At 38.1% G+C, this 15,219-nt stretch overlaps 4 protein-coding genes across 5 annotated transcripts; 3 read left to right on the plus strand and 1 right to left on the minus strand.

The window, feature by feature from the left end:
• Positions 1–726: 726 nt before the first annotated feature.
• Positions 727–3,746, plus strand: LOC106397343 (tryptophan--tRNA ligase, chloroplastic/mitochondrial). Of its 2 annotated transcripts, none has more exons than XM_013837934.3 (15): positions 727–899; positions 969–1,085; positions 1,163–1,250; positions 1,368–1,409; positions 1,495–1,584; positions 1,656–1,778; positions 1,885–1,956; positions 2,045–2,157; positions 2,266–2,287; positions 2,383–2,448; positions 2,731–2,787; positions 2,895–2,941; positions 3,045–3,129; positions 3,254–3,343; positions 3,445–3,746. In XM_013837934.3, the coding sequence occupies exons 1-15, from the start codon at positions 853–855 to the stop codon at positions 3,577–3,579; spliced, it is 1,194 nt and encodes a 397-aa protein (XP_013693388.2). In that variant the 5' UTR covers positions 727–852; the 3' UTR covers positions 3,580–3,746. The 2 variants fall into 2 exon arrangements, with proteins under 2 accessions (XP_013693388.2, XP_013693390.2); XM_013837936.3 differs by having other exon boundaries at positions 3,048–3,129.
• Positions 3,747–4,026: 280 nt separating this feature from the next.
• On the minus strand, positions 4,027–9,014 carry LOC106399690 (receptor-like protein 32). The gene is made up of 3 exons (XM_013840148.3): positions 5,377–9,014; positions 4,444–5,182; positions 4,027–4,332 (listed from the first exon to the last, which is right to left on the minus strand). Exons 1-3 carry the CDS (start codon positions 7,199–7,201, stop codon positions 4,296–4,298), a joined length of 2,601 nt encoding a protein of 866 aa, XP_013695602.2. The 5' UTR covers positions 7,202–9,014; the 3' UTR covers positions 4,027–4,295.
• Positions 9,015–9,089: 75 nt separating this feature from the next.
• On the plus strand, positions 9,090–12,356 carry LOC106401307 (endoribonuclease YBEY, chloroplastic). Its single transcript, XM_013841803.3, has 12 exons — positions 9,090–9,547; positions 9,625–9,876; positions 9,976–10,071; positions 10,325–10,502; positions 10,576–10,644; positions 10,733–10,833; positions 10,951–11,043; positions 11,137–11,208; positions 11,325–11,444; positions 11,511–11,561; positions 11,645–11,833; positions 12,012–12,356. The coding sequence occupies exons 1-12, from the start codon at positions 9,158–9,160 to the stop codon at positions 12,177–12,179; spliced, it is 1,779 nt and encodes a 592-aa protein (XP_013697257.2). The 5' UTR covers positions 9,090–9,157; the 3' UTR covers positions 12,180–12,356.
• Positions 12,357–13,307: 951 nt separating this feature from the next.
• On the plus strand, positions 13,308–14,049 carry LOC106399832 (oleosin Ara h 15.0101-like). Its single transcript, XM_013840282.2, has one exon. The coding sequence runs from the start codon at positions 13,382–13,384 to the stop codon at positions 13,817–13,819; it is 438 nt and encodes a 145-aa protein (XP_013695736.2). The 5' UTR covers positions 13,308–13,381; the 3' UTR covers positions 13,820–14,049.
• The last annotated feature ends 1,170 nt before the right edge of the window (positions 14,050–15,219 follow it).

Genomic DNA, 15,219 nt, shown 5'->3' on the forward strand with positions numbered 1-15,219 from the left:
TTTCGTTAGTTCAATTAGTATGGTTAATTTCATTTGGTTTAATAAAATTTAGGATGGGTTCCGTTGTGTGTAAGGCTGGACATCGTTATTCGATATTCGCCTTATACTCGTGATTTGATCCGTATTCGCCTTGAAAAACCGAGTACTTGCCGTTAGCAAGGCAAGAGCAAATATTAAGTATCATTTCATTTTTTGATATTTGTCTCGTTACTCGTTACTTATTACTCATTTTATAAATTATTCGTTTTATGAAATACTCGTTACTTGCTAAATAATACTTGTTAGTTACAATATAAGATTCATCATATTATCAAGTATGTTTGGTTTGCATTTAATAACTTTTTTTGCAGGAACAAAATGTTTTTTTTTTTTGCTTCCAGGAGCAAAACATGACTAAGAAGTACATAAAAATCTTATTTTGGAGCATCAAAATAAAATGGAGCAACAATGAGTTTCATATGGTCTTTCAATATTTTGAATGCTTATTTTCATTTTTGTCTACTTCTTTGAAAATTCATGTGATTTTTTTGGATGTTGAAATTATAGAATATGTATTTTTTCTACGTAAACAAGAGACAATTACTTGGTTTAGCAAGCAACAAGGCAAGACAAAATACTCGAAAATATCAATTTTTCTTACTTCAAGTAAGTCAAGTATGGTCCGACAAAGCCAAGTCAAGTATGGATTCCGTTGTGTGTTGTAGAAATTTTAAGTCGAATGCAATTCGGTTTGAGCATATTGGTTCGGTTCACAACGATAGAATTGGTTTAATATCCAAAGGGGGAAGGGAGACACAGACATGGTTTGACTCTCTCTCTGTGGTGCCATCAGAAAGAGAGAGAAGCTAGAGAATGGCGCACGCGACTCCCTCTCACTCCCTCATCCTCTCTTCCTCCAGGTTTTACCTCCCTCCCTCCCTCACTCTTCAAATGCACTTGGATTCCATTTTTGATTCTGCTGCTTCCAGGTTCTCTCGTCTCGGCTACAGCACCAGATTTCTCAGACACGCAAACCCTCTTTCTCTTCCCCTAACCAGACAAAGATTCCGATGTTATTGCTCCGACCAGACTTCTCCTTCTGCAAGGTAAAATTTATTGTCTCTGGCTTCTCCTTGTTAGTTGCATTCTCTCCCCATCTTTTGATTCCATGTAGTTTTAGCAGGAAACGTGTGGTCTCTGGAGTCCAGCCTACAGGCTCAATTCACCTTGGAAACTATCTAGGCGCTATCAAGAACTGGGTCGCCCTTCAGGTACGTACCTCCACTGTTGTTCTAAAGTTCAAGGTTTTAATGGAATGCGTTTTTTTTTGTTGCTACAAATATTCATCTCTCTTTTGTTTCAGGCTTTATGTGTTTATATGTCTGCAGGATACATATGAAACACTCTTTTTCATTGTAGACCTTCATGCGGTATGTATCAATCAAAACCTTTCAAAAGTTTTTAAGTATAGGTAATATTTCCTTGTGTTTAGTTTATCTGTCTTGACCAAGGTAGATAACACTACCATATGACCCGCAAGAACTAAGAAAGGCAACTAGGGATACCGCAGCGCTCTATCTAGCATGTGGTGTTGACATTTCTAAGGTTCGTTTTTTTTTTTATTTTAGCTCTTTATGTGAAGATCTGAAATAACTTATCAAAGAGTGTCCTTGTAGGCTTCGGTGTTTGTGCAATCTCACGTCCGTGCTCATGTGGACTTAATGTGGCTTTTGAGTTCATCCACACCTATTGGTTGGCTACAGAAAATGACTCAGTTCAAAGAAAAATCACGCAAGGAGGTGCGTTATATGTTTTTATATCCTCATGTTATGTGATTGTATACATACAGGATTCTGTTTACTGATTCCATTTTGATTTTGATCTTCTTCTTTTTTTGCGTGGCAGGGGGGTGAGAATGCTTCTGTGTCTTTGTTAACATATCCAGTTCTGATGGCTGCTGATATCCTCTTGTATAAGGTGATGCTCTAGAAGAGTCGAGTGTCATTTGAAAATTAGTGTAATAAAGAAGGAACACTAGTAAAATTAAAGAAATGCTTTTTTGCAGTCGGATTTTGTCCCTGTGGGTGAGGACCAGAAGCAGCATTTAGAGCTTGCCCGCGACCTGGCACAGCGTGTGAATAATTTATATGGTGGAAGGAAGTGGAAGAAGCTTGGAGGGTATATAAATCTTGCTTTCTTCATTTTAGAATATTAAGTATACCGTTCAATTCAATTGCTGATGATCTATGCTTTTTACATGATTCCTAATGGCTTAATTTCCTTTAGGCGTGGTGGTTCGATATTTAAGGTGAGACTTTCCAAATGCTTCGTCTATGCACATTGTGTAGCTTTATAGGATTATCACAGATTGTTAATCGGTTTAATATATTATCATGTTTGTAGATACCAGAACCACTCATACCACAAGTTGGAGCTCGAGTTATGTCTCTTACGGATGGTCGTTCCAAGGTAGAAATGTTCTAATCTAAAGTTTATGCGTCACTGTTGGTCTGAGTGTCAAAGAAATAAATCAAATTTTAAACATATCCTATTGGAAATATGTTGAGGTTAACTCTTTGTATTCTTTAATACCAAAGAAACTTTTGATACTAGGTAGTCTTTTTGCTAAGTTGTAATGACTTAACACTTCTTTTACTTGCGTCCTTACATGTGGTCCGGATACAGTTTACATGACTTCAGAATTGTCAGATAATTTTAGAGGAATTTCTTACGGTCATTGTAATCTTGTAGATGTCCAAGTCTGCACCTTCTGATCAGTCCCGGATCAATCTCCTTGACTCAAAAGATGTAAGTAAAATTAATGTACACAACATATTCTTGTAGAGTTCTGTGTCATGTTGGTTGTATGTGAAGTTGCGTCTGCTACTAAATCCATCGTCTCAAAAATTATGTAGTTGATTGCGGATAAAATAAAACGGTGCAAGACAGACTCATTTGTAGGGTGAGTGCTAATTAAATTTCCATGCAGTGCAAAAGTTTTGTTTCGTCCTTTAGTAAAAATTGAGATATCTATATTGAAAAGTTCATGTTTCCTGTCGTTCCAGCAGCCTTGAATATGACAATGCGGAGAGGCCTGAGTGCAACAATCTCCTCTCTGTATATCAGATTGTCTCAGGCAAGACAAAAGAGGTATGAAGAAAAGAAATAATTGGTTTGAATCTTAAAAGATTGCTTTACTTTCTCTTTTAGTCATAATCATAATCACTTGAGATGTAAAAAATGCAAGCCTATTGATCCGGGAACATTTTTGCAGGAAGTGATGGAGGAATGCAAAGATATGAGCTGGGGCACATTTAAGCCTCTACTTACGGATGCTGTGGTCGAGCATCTTAGTCCAATCCAGGTCTCTGCAAAGTCAAAACTTATTAACTCAATCAATTACCTTCAAGTTTAAGTTCATCCGCTTAATGTGTTATTTGGTTTGGTATATGTTTTCCTATGCAGGTCCGTTATCAAGAGATAACAGCAGAGTCAGCGTATTTGGATAAAGTATTGACAGAAGGTGCGGACAAAGCCACGGAGATAGCAGAAGTCACAATTCGCAATTTAAAACAAGCGATGGGGTTCTTCTATATATGAGGAATAGTGAGTTCCAAGTTTTTAAAAGAGAGTACGATTCTTTATTCTTGAATTAGTTCAGTCAAATGCTGCTCAGTTTTTGATTCTTGAATTAGTTCAACAATTTATCAAATTAACAATTCGTTTGGTTACTTGATATATCAAATGATAGTCACAATTACTTGCAATAGTGTCGACTTGTGGAAGCTGTCGTCCAAAGCAAGTAATGTACAAGAGTGGTTCGCCACGAGACCTCCATCAGGAAAGCCTATATAACGGCACTAATGCACACATGTACTACATAAAAAATAGAAGCATATTATGGCAAAAACGTTTTTGGTCTGCATAATAGGTCTTATATTCAATTCAATTAAAAAAAAAAATCACAAAAATTCAGGTTCTTGACTAGGGTGCTTTTTTGGTCTATACAGCAAATATCTATTTTGATTACGACCTAGCTATATTGGATCAATGGCGAATTTAGGGATGTTTATCTGACAACAGATGAAGTAAACACACACATGTGGGTGTTGTTCTGAATCAACAGGTTTTTGCCATAATATAGAGAGACAAACATAAAAAGAAACTCACTAAGCGAAGCCGGAAACTAAGACCATGATAAACCAAACTACATACAAAACCAGAATATTTTTATCAACAAAAAAAACCAGAATATTAGGAGCTAGGTTGCTTTCTCCGCAAGCTTCTTTCTCTTCAATTTACTTGGTTTGGTTGATTCATTGTCCTCTTCGAGCAGCTTGGGTTTTAAAACGGCTATAATAAATATAACTCGATACGTTAGTTTCATTTAATTTAGGTGATTTCTCCAGACCATTTCATTATTATAAATAGAGTTTTTGTATTCTTTCAAATTCAGAACATTACCTTTTAGCCTTTACCATTGTGGAGCTTCTGCGTTCGTTTCGACCAAAAACGTTCATGAACCACTCTTTTTTGCAGGAGAACAATATGCACCCAATCGTCAATCCAAAAACAATACCAGGTCCAAATCCTATCGCAGCTGCCACCCAACTCAACACCTCTTCTTTTTCTTCCTCTGGTTTCGACTTTTCATGCTGCTGTGGTGCAGGCGCGTGGATATCTCTGCAAACTTCATCGAGAGCCGGACCAAAGAGTCCAGAGTTCTCCTCGAACGAAGAGCACTTTTGTCTCCGAAACTGAGTGCCTCCTGGTACTAGACCAACAAGCTGATTGTGAGAGAAGTTCATGTAGGAAAGATACGAGAGGTTCCCTAGCTCTTGTGGAATTTCTCCGGAAAGCTTGTTTTGGGAAACGTCCAGTGACTCGAGAGCTGTCAAGTTTCCCATAGATGATGGGATGTGATGGGTGAAAGCGTTGTATGATAAGTTGAGCACATGAACCTCTTTTAATGTACCGATGGACCGTGGAATCTCTCCTTCAAGCTTGTTTCCGGAGAAGTCGAGTGCGGTGTAGATCTTAAGAATACGTACTAGCTCCATCTCTATACCTTTATTCGTCAAAACCATTGAGTCATGATAATAGCCAAAAAAATCTCCCATGTACTTTTCTTTAGACCGATCTTTGTTAGCCTTAAGTGATGACATGGCACTCCAGTTCACAAAGTAATTTGAAGGCAAAGTTCCTGTTGAGAACAAAAGCTAATTAATTTAGGAAACTTAAGAGCAATAAACGAATTGAGACAAATACCCGTTTAGGATTTTTGCATATTGATTATATGAATGAATAAATTTACAATATTTTCCGTATTTATTTATAATAGTCTCAAAATCCTATTTCCTTTTACAAAAATAATTTTCATAATCGTAAAAGGCGTACCATTGAAGTGATTATCTGATACGTCTATGATTCTCAACGTAGGAAACGAGGCTTGATGTACCAGTCCATGAAATTCATTGGAGCGTAAGACAAGAACTTGAAGATGTTTTAGGGAACTCAACCAGACAGGAAAGGTGTCACTGATTCTGTTGCTTTCCACATTCAAAACTTCAAGAGTTGAGAAATGGATCAAAGATCTTGGAAGCTTACCCGTGAGTTGGTTATGCCCGACATCAAGCGACCTTAGACTTGCAAATGTGTTATTTGGAAGATCTCCACTAAGATGATTCTGACGAAGGTTTAAAAATGAAAGATTGCTCTTGAGGTTTCCCATACAATGAGGGATGGCACCATTGAGGTTATTGCTAGACAAATCAAGAGTGATTAGAGAGCGCATATCACATATGAAAGAGGGAAGCTCGCCCGTGAAATTGTTATTGGAGCCAACCAAGTACTGCATAGATAGTCCAAGTTTCGTTGATCTTTCAAAACCAATGAACATGTTGTGGGAAAGATCCACAAAATTCAAAGTTGGTAGTGTCCATAGCCATCCAGGAACATGACCTTTGATTTTGTTGTTGGAAATGTCAAGATTCGTCAATTTGTTTTGGGTTCTTAAGAGCCCAGGAAACTCGGTGATACCGCATCCTGACATGTACAACTGGCTTATCATTTGCAAATGATGATTCACACCTGAACTTTTGTTTGTGGTTGAAACATGGTTCCCAGAGAGATCCAATAAAAAGATTGACTGGAGATTCGACCTTAAGATTGCATTCAAGTCAAAGGTAGTGGTGGTGTTTAAATGGGATAGGTTAAGAAGTTGGAGCAACTTGAGATTTGAGAAGATACTAAAGTCGACCGGGCCTTGAGTGTTCAAACGAGAAAGGTCAAGGTCTTGAAGGTTTACTAATTTGGAAATGGATTTTGGGATTGGTCCTATGAAGTTGTTATTGCCAAGGTCTAACGTTGTTAGTTTAGATGGTGAAGATATATTGCCAAATTCAAGAGTACCATTGAGTTGGTTATCTCTCAAATCAACATAAGTCAAAGAAGGAATAGTGAATAGAGAAGAAGAGAGAGTTCCACTAAAAGAGTTGTCCCATGCCTGAAAGTACTCCAAGTTGTAGAGTGAACTCATGTTAGAAGGAAGTGTGCCAGTAAATTGATTGTGGGAGAGATATAAATCCGACAACATTTCAAGATTGAGAAGGGAATGTGGGAAGTTGCCACCAAGTTTATTGAATTCAACGCTTAAGAGGTTCAACTGGTTCATACTGCCAAAAGATGGCAACTCACCAATGAAATCATTACCAGAAAGATCAAGAATGGTAAGATGTGAAAGATTTCCAACTGAAGAAGGGATCCAACCACTAAAATAATTTTTAGAAAGGTCGAGAATGGTAAGATGAGAAAAATTTCCAATAGAAGGTGAGATGTGACCACTAAAATAATTATATGAGAGGTCGAGAGTGGTTAGGTTTTTAACCTTATAAAGACTGCTATTGGAATGAAGCCGACCATGGAGGCAGCTGCGACTAAGGTCTAGCTCGATCACTTCCCAAGACTTGGTATCACATGTGATACCATCCCAATCGCAACAGTCACTATTAATTGCCCATGACTCCGTCTTAAGACGAATGCCGTCCAAACAAGGTTTCTTTATCTCAAACTCGTTCTTGAACTTGAGAAGTTCATCTCTTTGTACAGGATGACACAAGTGTCGAGCAGGAGCTGTAAACACGGCCGTGAAATTATAAATGAAAAAGAGAAGAAAAGGAAGAGTAATATGAATGATACTCCTTGAATTCCAAGAGCCTTTCATTTTTTTTTTCTATGTATGATAGTTTGGCTGAATATTAACAATGAAAAAGCAGAGATGAAAATTTGAGATGGTATTATGGTTGCATACTTGCATGACCATCTATTTATATATACATAATTGTATAATATATTGCATAAAGATAAATTCAATCAAGTTGACTCACTAATAGTTTTTCTACCAAGTCTTCTTGAAGTTGGAAAGGGTGGGTGAAAAGTCTTTTGTGTTGAATTCTCGATTTTTATACATTTTTGGTTGTTTTACTGGAAAGTTCATATGTCTTGTCTAAAACCAAACTGCAAGCTAACATATTCCACAAAAGAGAAGAATAACAAAAATGTAAACAGTACAATCGCGAAGACTCAATTTTTTTTTTTTTTGAAGAAATATATTATAAATCAGCCCGATAGACAAGAATAGGTTTCGGTTACAGCCTCGATTCAAACAAAAGCTTCCTAGTCTACCAATTACAACACTAGCTTCGCCCACCCACTAAACCCGGCACATTCCGCTAGTCTGTTTTTAGCAAACATAAGAAATCGATTCCTGTTCTCAACCGTCAACGATGATCATGAAAAACTGAGGTTCTCCTTGTCGTCTCGGATGCCGGGAGTTCCCGTGTCGTCTCTGGAGTAGCTAGGTCTCGATGATCTCCTCGAAACTTATAATCGTCACCTCCGTAACACACAAACGCTATCGAAGAAAGGATTTAGAACACAAACCATTGAAAACCGATCCAAAACCCGCTATACAGACTTGGAGAGCGCCGAACCGGTCAATGGCCTAGAGACGCGAGGACCCCAAGCCACGAACGCGAGGACCCCAATGTAAACAGTACAATCACAAAGACTCAATTATGCTTGATCAAAGAAATATAGGAAGAGTTAAAACTAATAATAAATATTTTTTCCACAACGCCTTCATGAAACTTTTGAGCTATGAAAGATTTGAACTCATCATAAGGTGAGCTGAATTGAACGGGATAATTCATTTTGCAACCCCCTATATAATCTACATATCCGAACATGTATTTAAAACGAAACTAAACCATACTGGCTATGCATGGCGTATCACGTATGCGTATAATTTAATTTGTGTTCACCAAATGTCTCATGGTCTAACCTTATTTGAGCTATTCAAAGTACACTCAAAGGTGAGCCTAGGCATGTGGGTTCGAGCAGTTTAAGTAATTCAGGTAGGGTAGTTCAGAATTTGGATATTTCGGTTTGACCAAAATTTCACCGAATTAAATCGGAAAAAAGTTTGGGTCGGTTCGGTTCAGTATTTTGTTAGTCCGGTTTAATTTTTTATTTTTACCAAAATGACTGAATCTTTTTGTTTCGATTATATTTTGGTTAAATTCAAGTAATTTCGGTTCAAAAATTTGATTAGTTCTGTTCAAAATTTGGTTAACAATTTTTTATTTTTTTTAAATAAACTAACCAATTAACCGAAAACCAAAATATTTTATAAACCTCTCGAATCGAACCAAACTTCTCATCGAACTAATCGAAATTTCGGTTCGGTTCTAAATCCAGAGGCATCAATTGGAATAAACACAGACGAACAGAAGTTAAGGCTACCCTAGTTTCGATGAAAGAGGATACAAAAACAATTGTTTACTGTTTGGTTCATTTTTTTTATAACTCTGGTATCTGGGCAGCCACAGTCCCAACTATCCCCCGTAAGGGGTCCAGCGCCCCAGCGGAAAGGATGTTAAATCCGCTGTGGCCGGGGCTCGAAGTCGTGATGGTGGACACCTCAGCCGAGGTTCCTTTACCACCAGACCACGAGGCCTGGTTACTGTTCGGTTCATGATAGAACTCAATTCGATAAAAATCTCTCAATTCGGTTTAAATTCGAATAACTCCGGTTCGATTCGGTTTGTAGTCTCTCCACACATTTAGCAAAATTGGAGACTACTGCGAGACGCCTCCCTCCCTCGTATCTCTCTCCTCCATGCTCTCTCGTCTCTCCCCAATCCTCCGCCATAACCGTCTCTTCTCCGCAGAAGCGCGTGCAATGACACGCGCCACTCTCTACCACCACGCCCGTGTCCTCCAGCCCCTACTCGTTCGCTCTTCTCCGAGAATCGCCCTTGCGACCACCGCGAATCTTCTCAATGTTTCCTCCTCCGATTCCTCTTCCATGTTCCACCGGAGATTCCACGCCGTACGCAATATCGGAGGAGGAGATTGGAAGCTTCCAAAGCCGGCAGCGGGTCGCGTGTTCGCGGAGAGGAGAGAGTACAGGAAGATGAGGAAGAGAGCGCCCAAGAGAAAGCAAGAACTCGAGCTCAGCGTCAGCATCTGCATCGAAGAGCAGCTTCCTGACGATACCGAGATTCAGGTTTTTATCTCTATCTCTTAGTCTTTGACGCTACTCGAAAATTCAGATTTAGCTTGTTATAATCATTCTTTTTGTAGAATATTGCGGAGATGCTTCGTGTTAATGTTCCCATGGCGATGAAGCTGGCGTTCAACGGTTTGAAAGATTCCAAGTATAAAACGAGAGAAACTGATATAGAAAACGTTGGTGGGTTTGAAACCGTTGAGTTATCTTTGATGCTTTGCAACGATGAGTTCATCTGTAAACTCAACAAAGAGTGGAGGGGTGAAGATCATCCTACAGATGTGCTTTCCATGTCGCAGCACGTCCCTGAACTGAAGCTTCCTGTTGTAAGTCAGAGAGAGAGAGAGAGAGTTGTTATGTTTTCATTCACTCAGTATGGTTACCAAATAGGGATAAAACTTATCTATACATTGTTGGTGGTGTAGCTTATGATGGGAGATATCGTCATTTCTGTTGAGACTGCTGCAAGGCAGGCTGCTGAGAGAGGTCACTCTCTTCTTGATGAGATACGCATTCTTGTGGTAATGTTACTGTTGTTGTGAAATATACAAGTGAAATGTGAATATTACTAAGAGTTTTGTTTGGATAAATTTGATTTCTTTTTCTTAGAACTATAGTTCTTGATCTTTGTTATTACCATGTAAGAAGTCAGTGCTGTGTTTCAATAATCTCTAGAAAGTATAAGAAGGGAAGGATCCTTTTTTATATATTCTTGATGTGATTTGTGTTGCAGCCTCTTTTTGCTGATTTACCTTTTATGTTTTATCTTAAAAGATACATGGGATGTTACACCTACTGGGGTTTGATCATGAGATCAGCGACGAGGCTGAGAAAGAAATGGAGGAGGAAGAGGAGTTGCTGCTAAAGAGCCTTGGGTGGAAAGGGAAAGGACTCATTCAGAGTGCATATGACATTGAGAAAACAGCTAAGCCTCAGCCGGAGAAAGCAGATGGTAATTTTCCTCCTTTTACATTTCTCTTCCTGGTTACTGTTCTGCTTGTTTGTGCTAAGACTAGTGTTAAAAGACAGGAAGAAAGGGGACGGCCTAAGATTCTACAGACCCAAGTTTTCCTATATATTCTGTGATATGGATGGTAAGGTTTACCTATTCAACAATCTGTAGTTGTTGCTTTTTTTTTGGTTTTCTTCTCTTATCTCATCGGATCATAATGTGAATGTTAGGCACACTGCTTAACAGCAAAAGTCAGATTTCAGAAGCTAATGCGAAAGCTTTAAAAGAAGCCACGCTGAGGGGACTTAAAGTCGTGATAGCTACGGGGAAGGTGAGAAGAGAACAGTATATCCATCTGATAACACTCTTACCCCTTTCTTTTCTGTTACTTGTTCTCCCTCTGAATGTTTTGGAGTTTGCTATGGCTAACATCATTTATTTGTCACAGTCTCGCCCAGGTGCGATGAGAATCTTGAAAATGGCTGATCTAGCTGGACGCGATGGCATTGTTTCAGAGTCCTCTCCAGGCGTATTCGTTCAGGTCCCTTATTTCCCTTGACCAGTAGTTACATGCACATTTCTAATTGTATATCTCTGATTTTCGATATCTCACGGAATCTCTGTTTGATTACAGGGGTTACTTGTTTATGGTAGACAGGGGAAAGAAGTGTATAGAGGAAACTTGGACCGGGATGTCTGCAGAGAGGTGATCCACTAATGATTTGTACTATAGCACATATTTAATTGTCACACCCTCGGTTTAGTTCACAACATTCATTATACTATTTCAGATATTTAGGAATGTTGGTTTGTGATATGCAGACGTGTCTTTATTCTCTGGAGCATGGGATTCCTCTCATTGCATTCAGCCAGGATCGCTGCTTGACATTGTTTGACCATCCTCTTGTCGACTCTCTTCACACAACTTACAATGAACCAAAGGTAGGTTCGTGAAACCGTTCCCTTCTTGTTTGATTCCGTGTCGGGTTCTTACACAATCTCTAACAGGCCGAGATCATATCTTCCGTTGATCAACTTATAGCTGAAGCCGACATTCAGGTAACTCGTGGAGTCAGAAATTTGATTTTGCTTTCTTGTAGAAGCCTATGTACTGAAGTTCGGTTCTCTTTGTGTATCCGAAGAAAGTGATATTTATGGACACCACCGAGGGGGTCTCATCTGTTATCCGTCCGTATTGGTCAGAAGCAACGGGAGACCGTGCCAGTGTCGTTCAAGCTCAATCAGACATGTTAGAAATCGTCCCACCCGGAACCTCCAAAGGCAACGGTGTAAAAATGCTTCTCAATCATTTGGGCGTTTCACCGAATGAGGTAAAAACAGAAAACTAGAAATAAATGAATCTTACACAAAACGAACAGACCTGAAGTGTCTATTTGGTTCTAGTTCGGTGGAGATTTATAAAAAGTCAATATTAGACTGGATTTGTCTGAAATATTTGGTAATTAAGAAAAGGTAGCTGATGAGGCAAATGGGATTTTATTGTATCAGATAATGGCGATAGGGGATGGGGAAAATGACATGGAGATGCTGGAACTAGCGTCGTTGGGAGTCGTTATGAGCAACGGTGCAGAAAAGACAAAGGCCGTGGCTGATGTGATTGGTATGAGCAACGACGAGGACGGTGTTGCTGATGCCATTTACCGACATGCCTTCTGAGTTCTACCCACACCACCACAATTTCACACTCGACTCCAGCTTTTACAACAAGAGATGCCAAATTTCATTTAGATTATTCTTCTGATAGAAAAAAGAAACATTGTTCTATTCTTATTGGGAAATTGATTTATGGCAGAGACCTGTTTTAAGCAATTTATTAGAGTATGATTGGGACTACGACTAAAGACAACAATACACATGAAAAATTGATAAAATAATTTTTAACTTTCAAAAATAAACTAATTTTTTTAATTAACAACACGTCGTTTTAATCTTAACATTTTGATCAAACATTAATAAAACTGATAAATTTATTAATCAAGCCATTTCAGTCCGGTCAAAGTTAAGCATTTAGTGTCATTAGTTATATTTAACAGATTAACACAAATATAAAACTTTTTTATTCTAGTTTAAAATTTGAGAATTAAACTTGCTTGTTTAAAATGATTTACTTCTGATTAATTATATTAAAAATAAAAAAAATGATTTACTTAAAAATTATAGTTTTTTTTATCTCGATTAAGTGGCTTACTTAAGAAAATATGTTTTTAAGTAAGCTTAGAAATAATATAATGTAAATTCAAACATATTATTTTTAAGCTTCTTTAAAACATCTGTTTATTTTATGTTTTTTTTGTTTTCATAAAATACTAAAACTATGGTTTCTCAGTTTACACTATAAATTCTTATTTAATTAATTAATTTATTTAGAGTTATCGTTTTAAAACTATCCAAAATCTTATTTTATTGTATTAAAATGATCGTTATAAATTTTATTAAAATTCTTTAATTATAACCGATTTATAAAGTAGTGCATGGAATGTAATGGTTCAAATACTGGTAATCTTACAAAATAAAAAACTGATAATCTTTAGCCTGCATGATCCCTTCTTCAAATGCATGCGACTCTCTACTCTCATCGAGACAGGCCCAACTAGTAGCCCAATTGCCTTCAAGAACGTTGATTTAATTCGAAATCGAGGACGCACGTGTCAGTACCTCGTCAAGGTAACTCCATGCAGAGCTGACACGCCCGCGTGACACTCTGCTCTATTGACGACTAACTGTCCACTTCACACGCGCACATATCGCGCTTCATCGTTCGCCAAGCCTCTCCTTTTACCTCCCCAATTATATATTCCTCAGCCCTCATTGTTCACAAATCGCAAAATAGCATAAACAAACAAACAGAATAAGAGAAAATGGCGGATCTTCATCAACATCAGCAACCAATGACGAGAAATCTCCACGAATCATCATCATCACCATCGACAAGACAAACCGTGAGATTCCTAACGGCGGCGACGATCGGCATGTCACTGCTCGTGCTCTCGGGATTAACGCTCACCGGAACCGTGATCGGTCTAGTCGTAGCGACGCCTTTGATGGTTCTTTTTAGCCCCGTGCTTGTGCCTGCGGTGATAACGATGTGCCTTTTGACGGCGGGATTCTTATTTTCCGGTGGATGTGGGGTGGCAGCAGCGACGGCTTTATCGTGGATCTATAGGTACGTCACCGGAAAACATCCCATGGGAGCGGATAAAGTGGATTACGCGAGAGTGATGATTTCGGACAAGGCTAAAGAGTTGGAACATTATGCTCAGCCGCAAACGGACCAAACCACAATAGCTCCTTATTAGTCAATAAATGCTATATAGATCTATGCAACTTCTAATTTCTGTTCAATTTTGGATTTTTTTTGTTGGTCTCAGCTCGCCACCTTAAGTTATGTTATGTTTTAACTTATCCTACGAATGTGTTTTCTTCTTTCTTACAGCCTACGTACTGGCCACTTGTCTTGTCTAAGCCTTTTTTGGGGAAAAAATATATATGATCTTTTGGATATATATATGAATTTTCTTCCAGATGATTCATACAATTGTTAATATTTTTTTTTTTGTAACATGTACTTTTGTTTTCATTTTCTAAAAGATCTGATAATGCTTTGTTTTCAAGATGCTGTATATGCACTTTTTATGCATGTAAAATAATCCTAACTTATCGAACTATGTTTATCTCCAGATATTACGTACATGTTTATCTCCAAATATAATTTCAACCGAGTATATCACTTATACAAAGATATTAAGCAACACGTACCGAACATTTTCGGATAAGAGTATTCACAAACTCTCATCTCAATACCCCGTTTAGTGTAGGAAAGTTTTAATGTCCAACTTGAATAAAGAGCTTTCGTAAAACTATCCGCCACTTGATTTTCGTTGTTTGTTCAAGGCTTTTTCTTCTTGAGAGTGTTTTATTTATGTTACAGACAGTTAATGTCTCTTCGTTGTACATGTCACAAAGAAAACTTTGATATTTGTCGGCAAGCAATTATTGTGGTACTACGTACAAAAGATTTGCTTATACTATTCATAGCTTGGAGAACGAGTTGTATAAACTTGAGCTTGGTTTTCGGTGGGTAAATGGTTAGCTTAGTCACAAAAGTATGTTGTCAATACCTGAGGTTTAAAGTAAGGTTGCTCCCTCTTTCCCAATATTTTCGTCGTATCTGTGAAATATTGCAGAATGGGTAGAAGAAGCGGAGATAACTTGGTTCATGAATGAGTCGAGTTACTTAGCCCTCGTTTTTTGGTGAACTCTTGCCAAGAAGTACTTGGTACCACTATCATTGGAGGAACAATACTTAAACCATTGGAAATTAGACAAATGAAAGTCTAATATGTAAAGAAATGTCTGAGAGGTCTTTTGGATGGGATCCAAAAGTAAAACCATGCGGGCTTGTGTAAGACCCAAAGTGGACAATATCGTACTAATCGGATAATATAGAGTTGTACATGGATTTAATAAATCCCAACATTGATATGCCAGGTTGACGAAGATCTGCAAGAAAACCAAAATACCCTTCAAGTAAGAATAAGGGAGGTTCAACAGAAACAGTCAAGATGATCATGGAACCTGTGATGACATTCTCAAAGGACCGAAAAGTTGTGGGAGGCGCATTCTCAAAGGAAAGAAACACACGAGATGAGTGTGGTCTTTAGTTTGAGAGGGAAAATGTGAAATATCAACAAAATTC

The sequence above is a fragment of the Brassica napus genome, chromosome C4, assembly GCF_020379485.1.
Source record: "Brassica napus cultivar Da-Ae chromosome C4, Da-Ae, whole genome shotgun sequence".
Classification (NCBI taxonomy): domain Eukaryota; kingdom Viridiplantae; phylum Streptophyta; class Magnoliopsida; order Brassicales; family Brassicaceae; genus Brassica; species Brassica napus.

What these genes read in the sequence shown, in the direction of transcription:
- LOC106397343 (XM_013837934.3), top strand. Translation starts at nt 853, where the DNA reads ATGGCGCACGCGACTCCCTCTCACTCCCTCATCCTCTCTTCCTCCAG. An exon ending in AGAACTGGGTCGCCCTTCAG is followed by an intron (nt 1,251 to 1,367) that starts GTACGTACCTCC and finishes ATATGTCTGCAG; the next exon opens with GATACATATGAAACACTCTT. An exon ending in AAGTGGAAGAAGCTTGGAGG is followed by an intron (nt 2,158 to 2,265) that starts GTATATAAATCT and finishes AATTTCCTTTAG; the next exon opens with GCGTGGTGGTTCGATATTTA.
- LOC106399832 (XM_013840282.2), top strand. Translation starts at nt 13,382, where the DNA reads ATGGCGGATCTTCATCAACATCAGCAACCAATGACGAGAAATCTCCAC.
- LOC106401307 (XM_013841803.3), top strand. Translation starts at nt 9,158, where the DNA reads ATGCTCTCTCGTCTCTCCCCAATCCTCCGCCATAACCGTCTCTTCTCC. An exon ending in TCAGCCGGAGAAAGCAGATG is followed by an intron (nt 10,503 to 10,575) that starts GTAATTTTCCTC and finishes TAGTGTTAAAAG; the next exon opens with ACAGGAAGAAAGGGGACGGC. An exon ending in TGGGCGTTTCACCGAATGAG is followed by an intron (nt 11,834 to 12,011) that starts GTAAAAACAGAA and finishes TTATTGTATCAG; the next exon opens with ATAATGGCGATAGGGGATGG.
- LOC106399690 (XM_013840148.3), bottom strand. Translation starts at nt 7,201, where the DNA reads ATGAAAGGCTCTTGGAATTCAAGGAGTATCATTCATATTACTCTTCCT. An exon ending in ATCAGATAATCACTTCAATG is followed by an intron (nt 5,183 to 5,376) that starts GTACGCCTTTTA and finishes TGTTCTCAACAG; the next exon opens with GAACTTTGCCTTCAAATTAC. An exon ending in ACAATGGTAAAGGCTAAAAG is followed by an intron (nt 4,333 to 4,443) that starts GTAATGTTCTGA and finishes TATTTATTATAG; the next exon opens with CCGTTTTAAAACCCAAGCTG.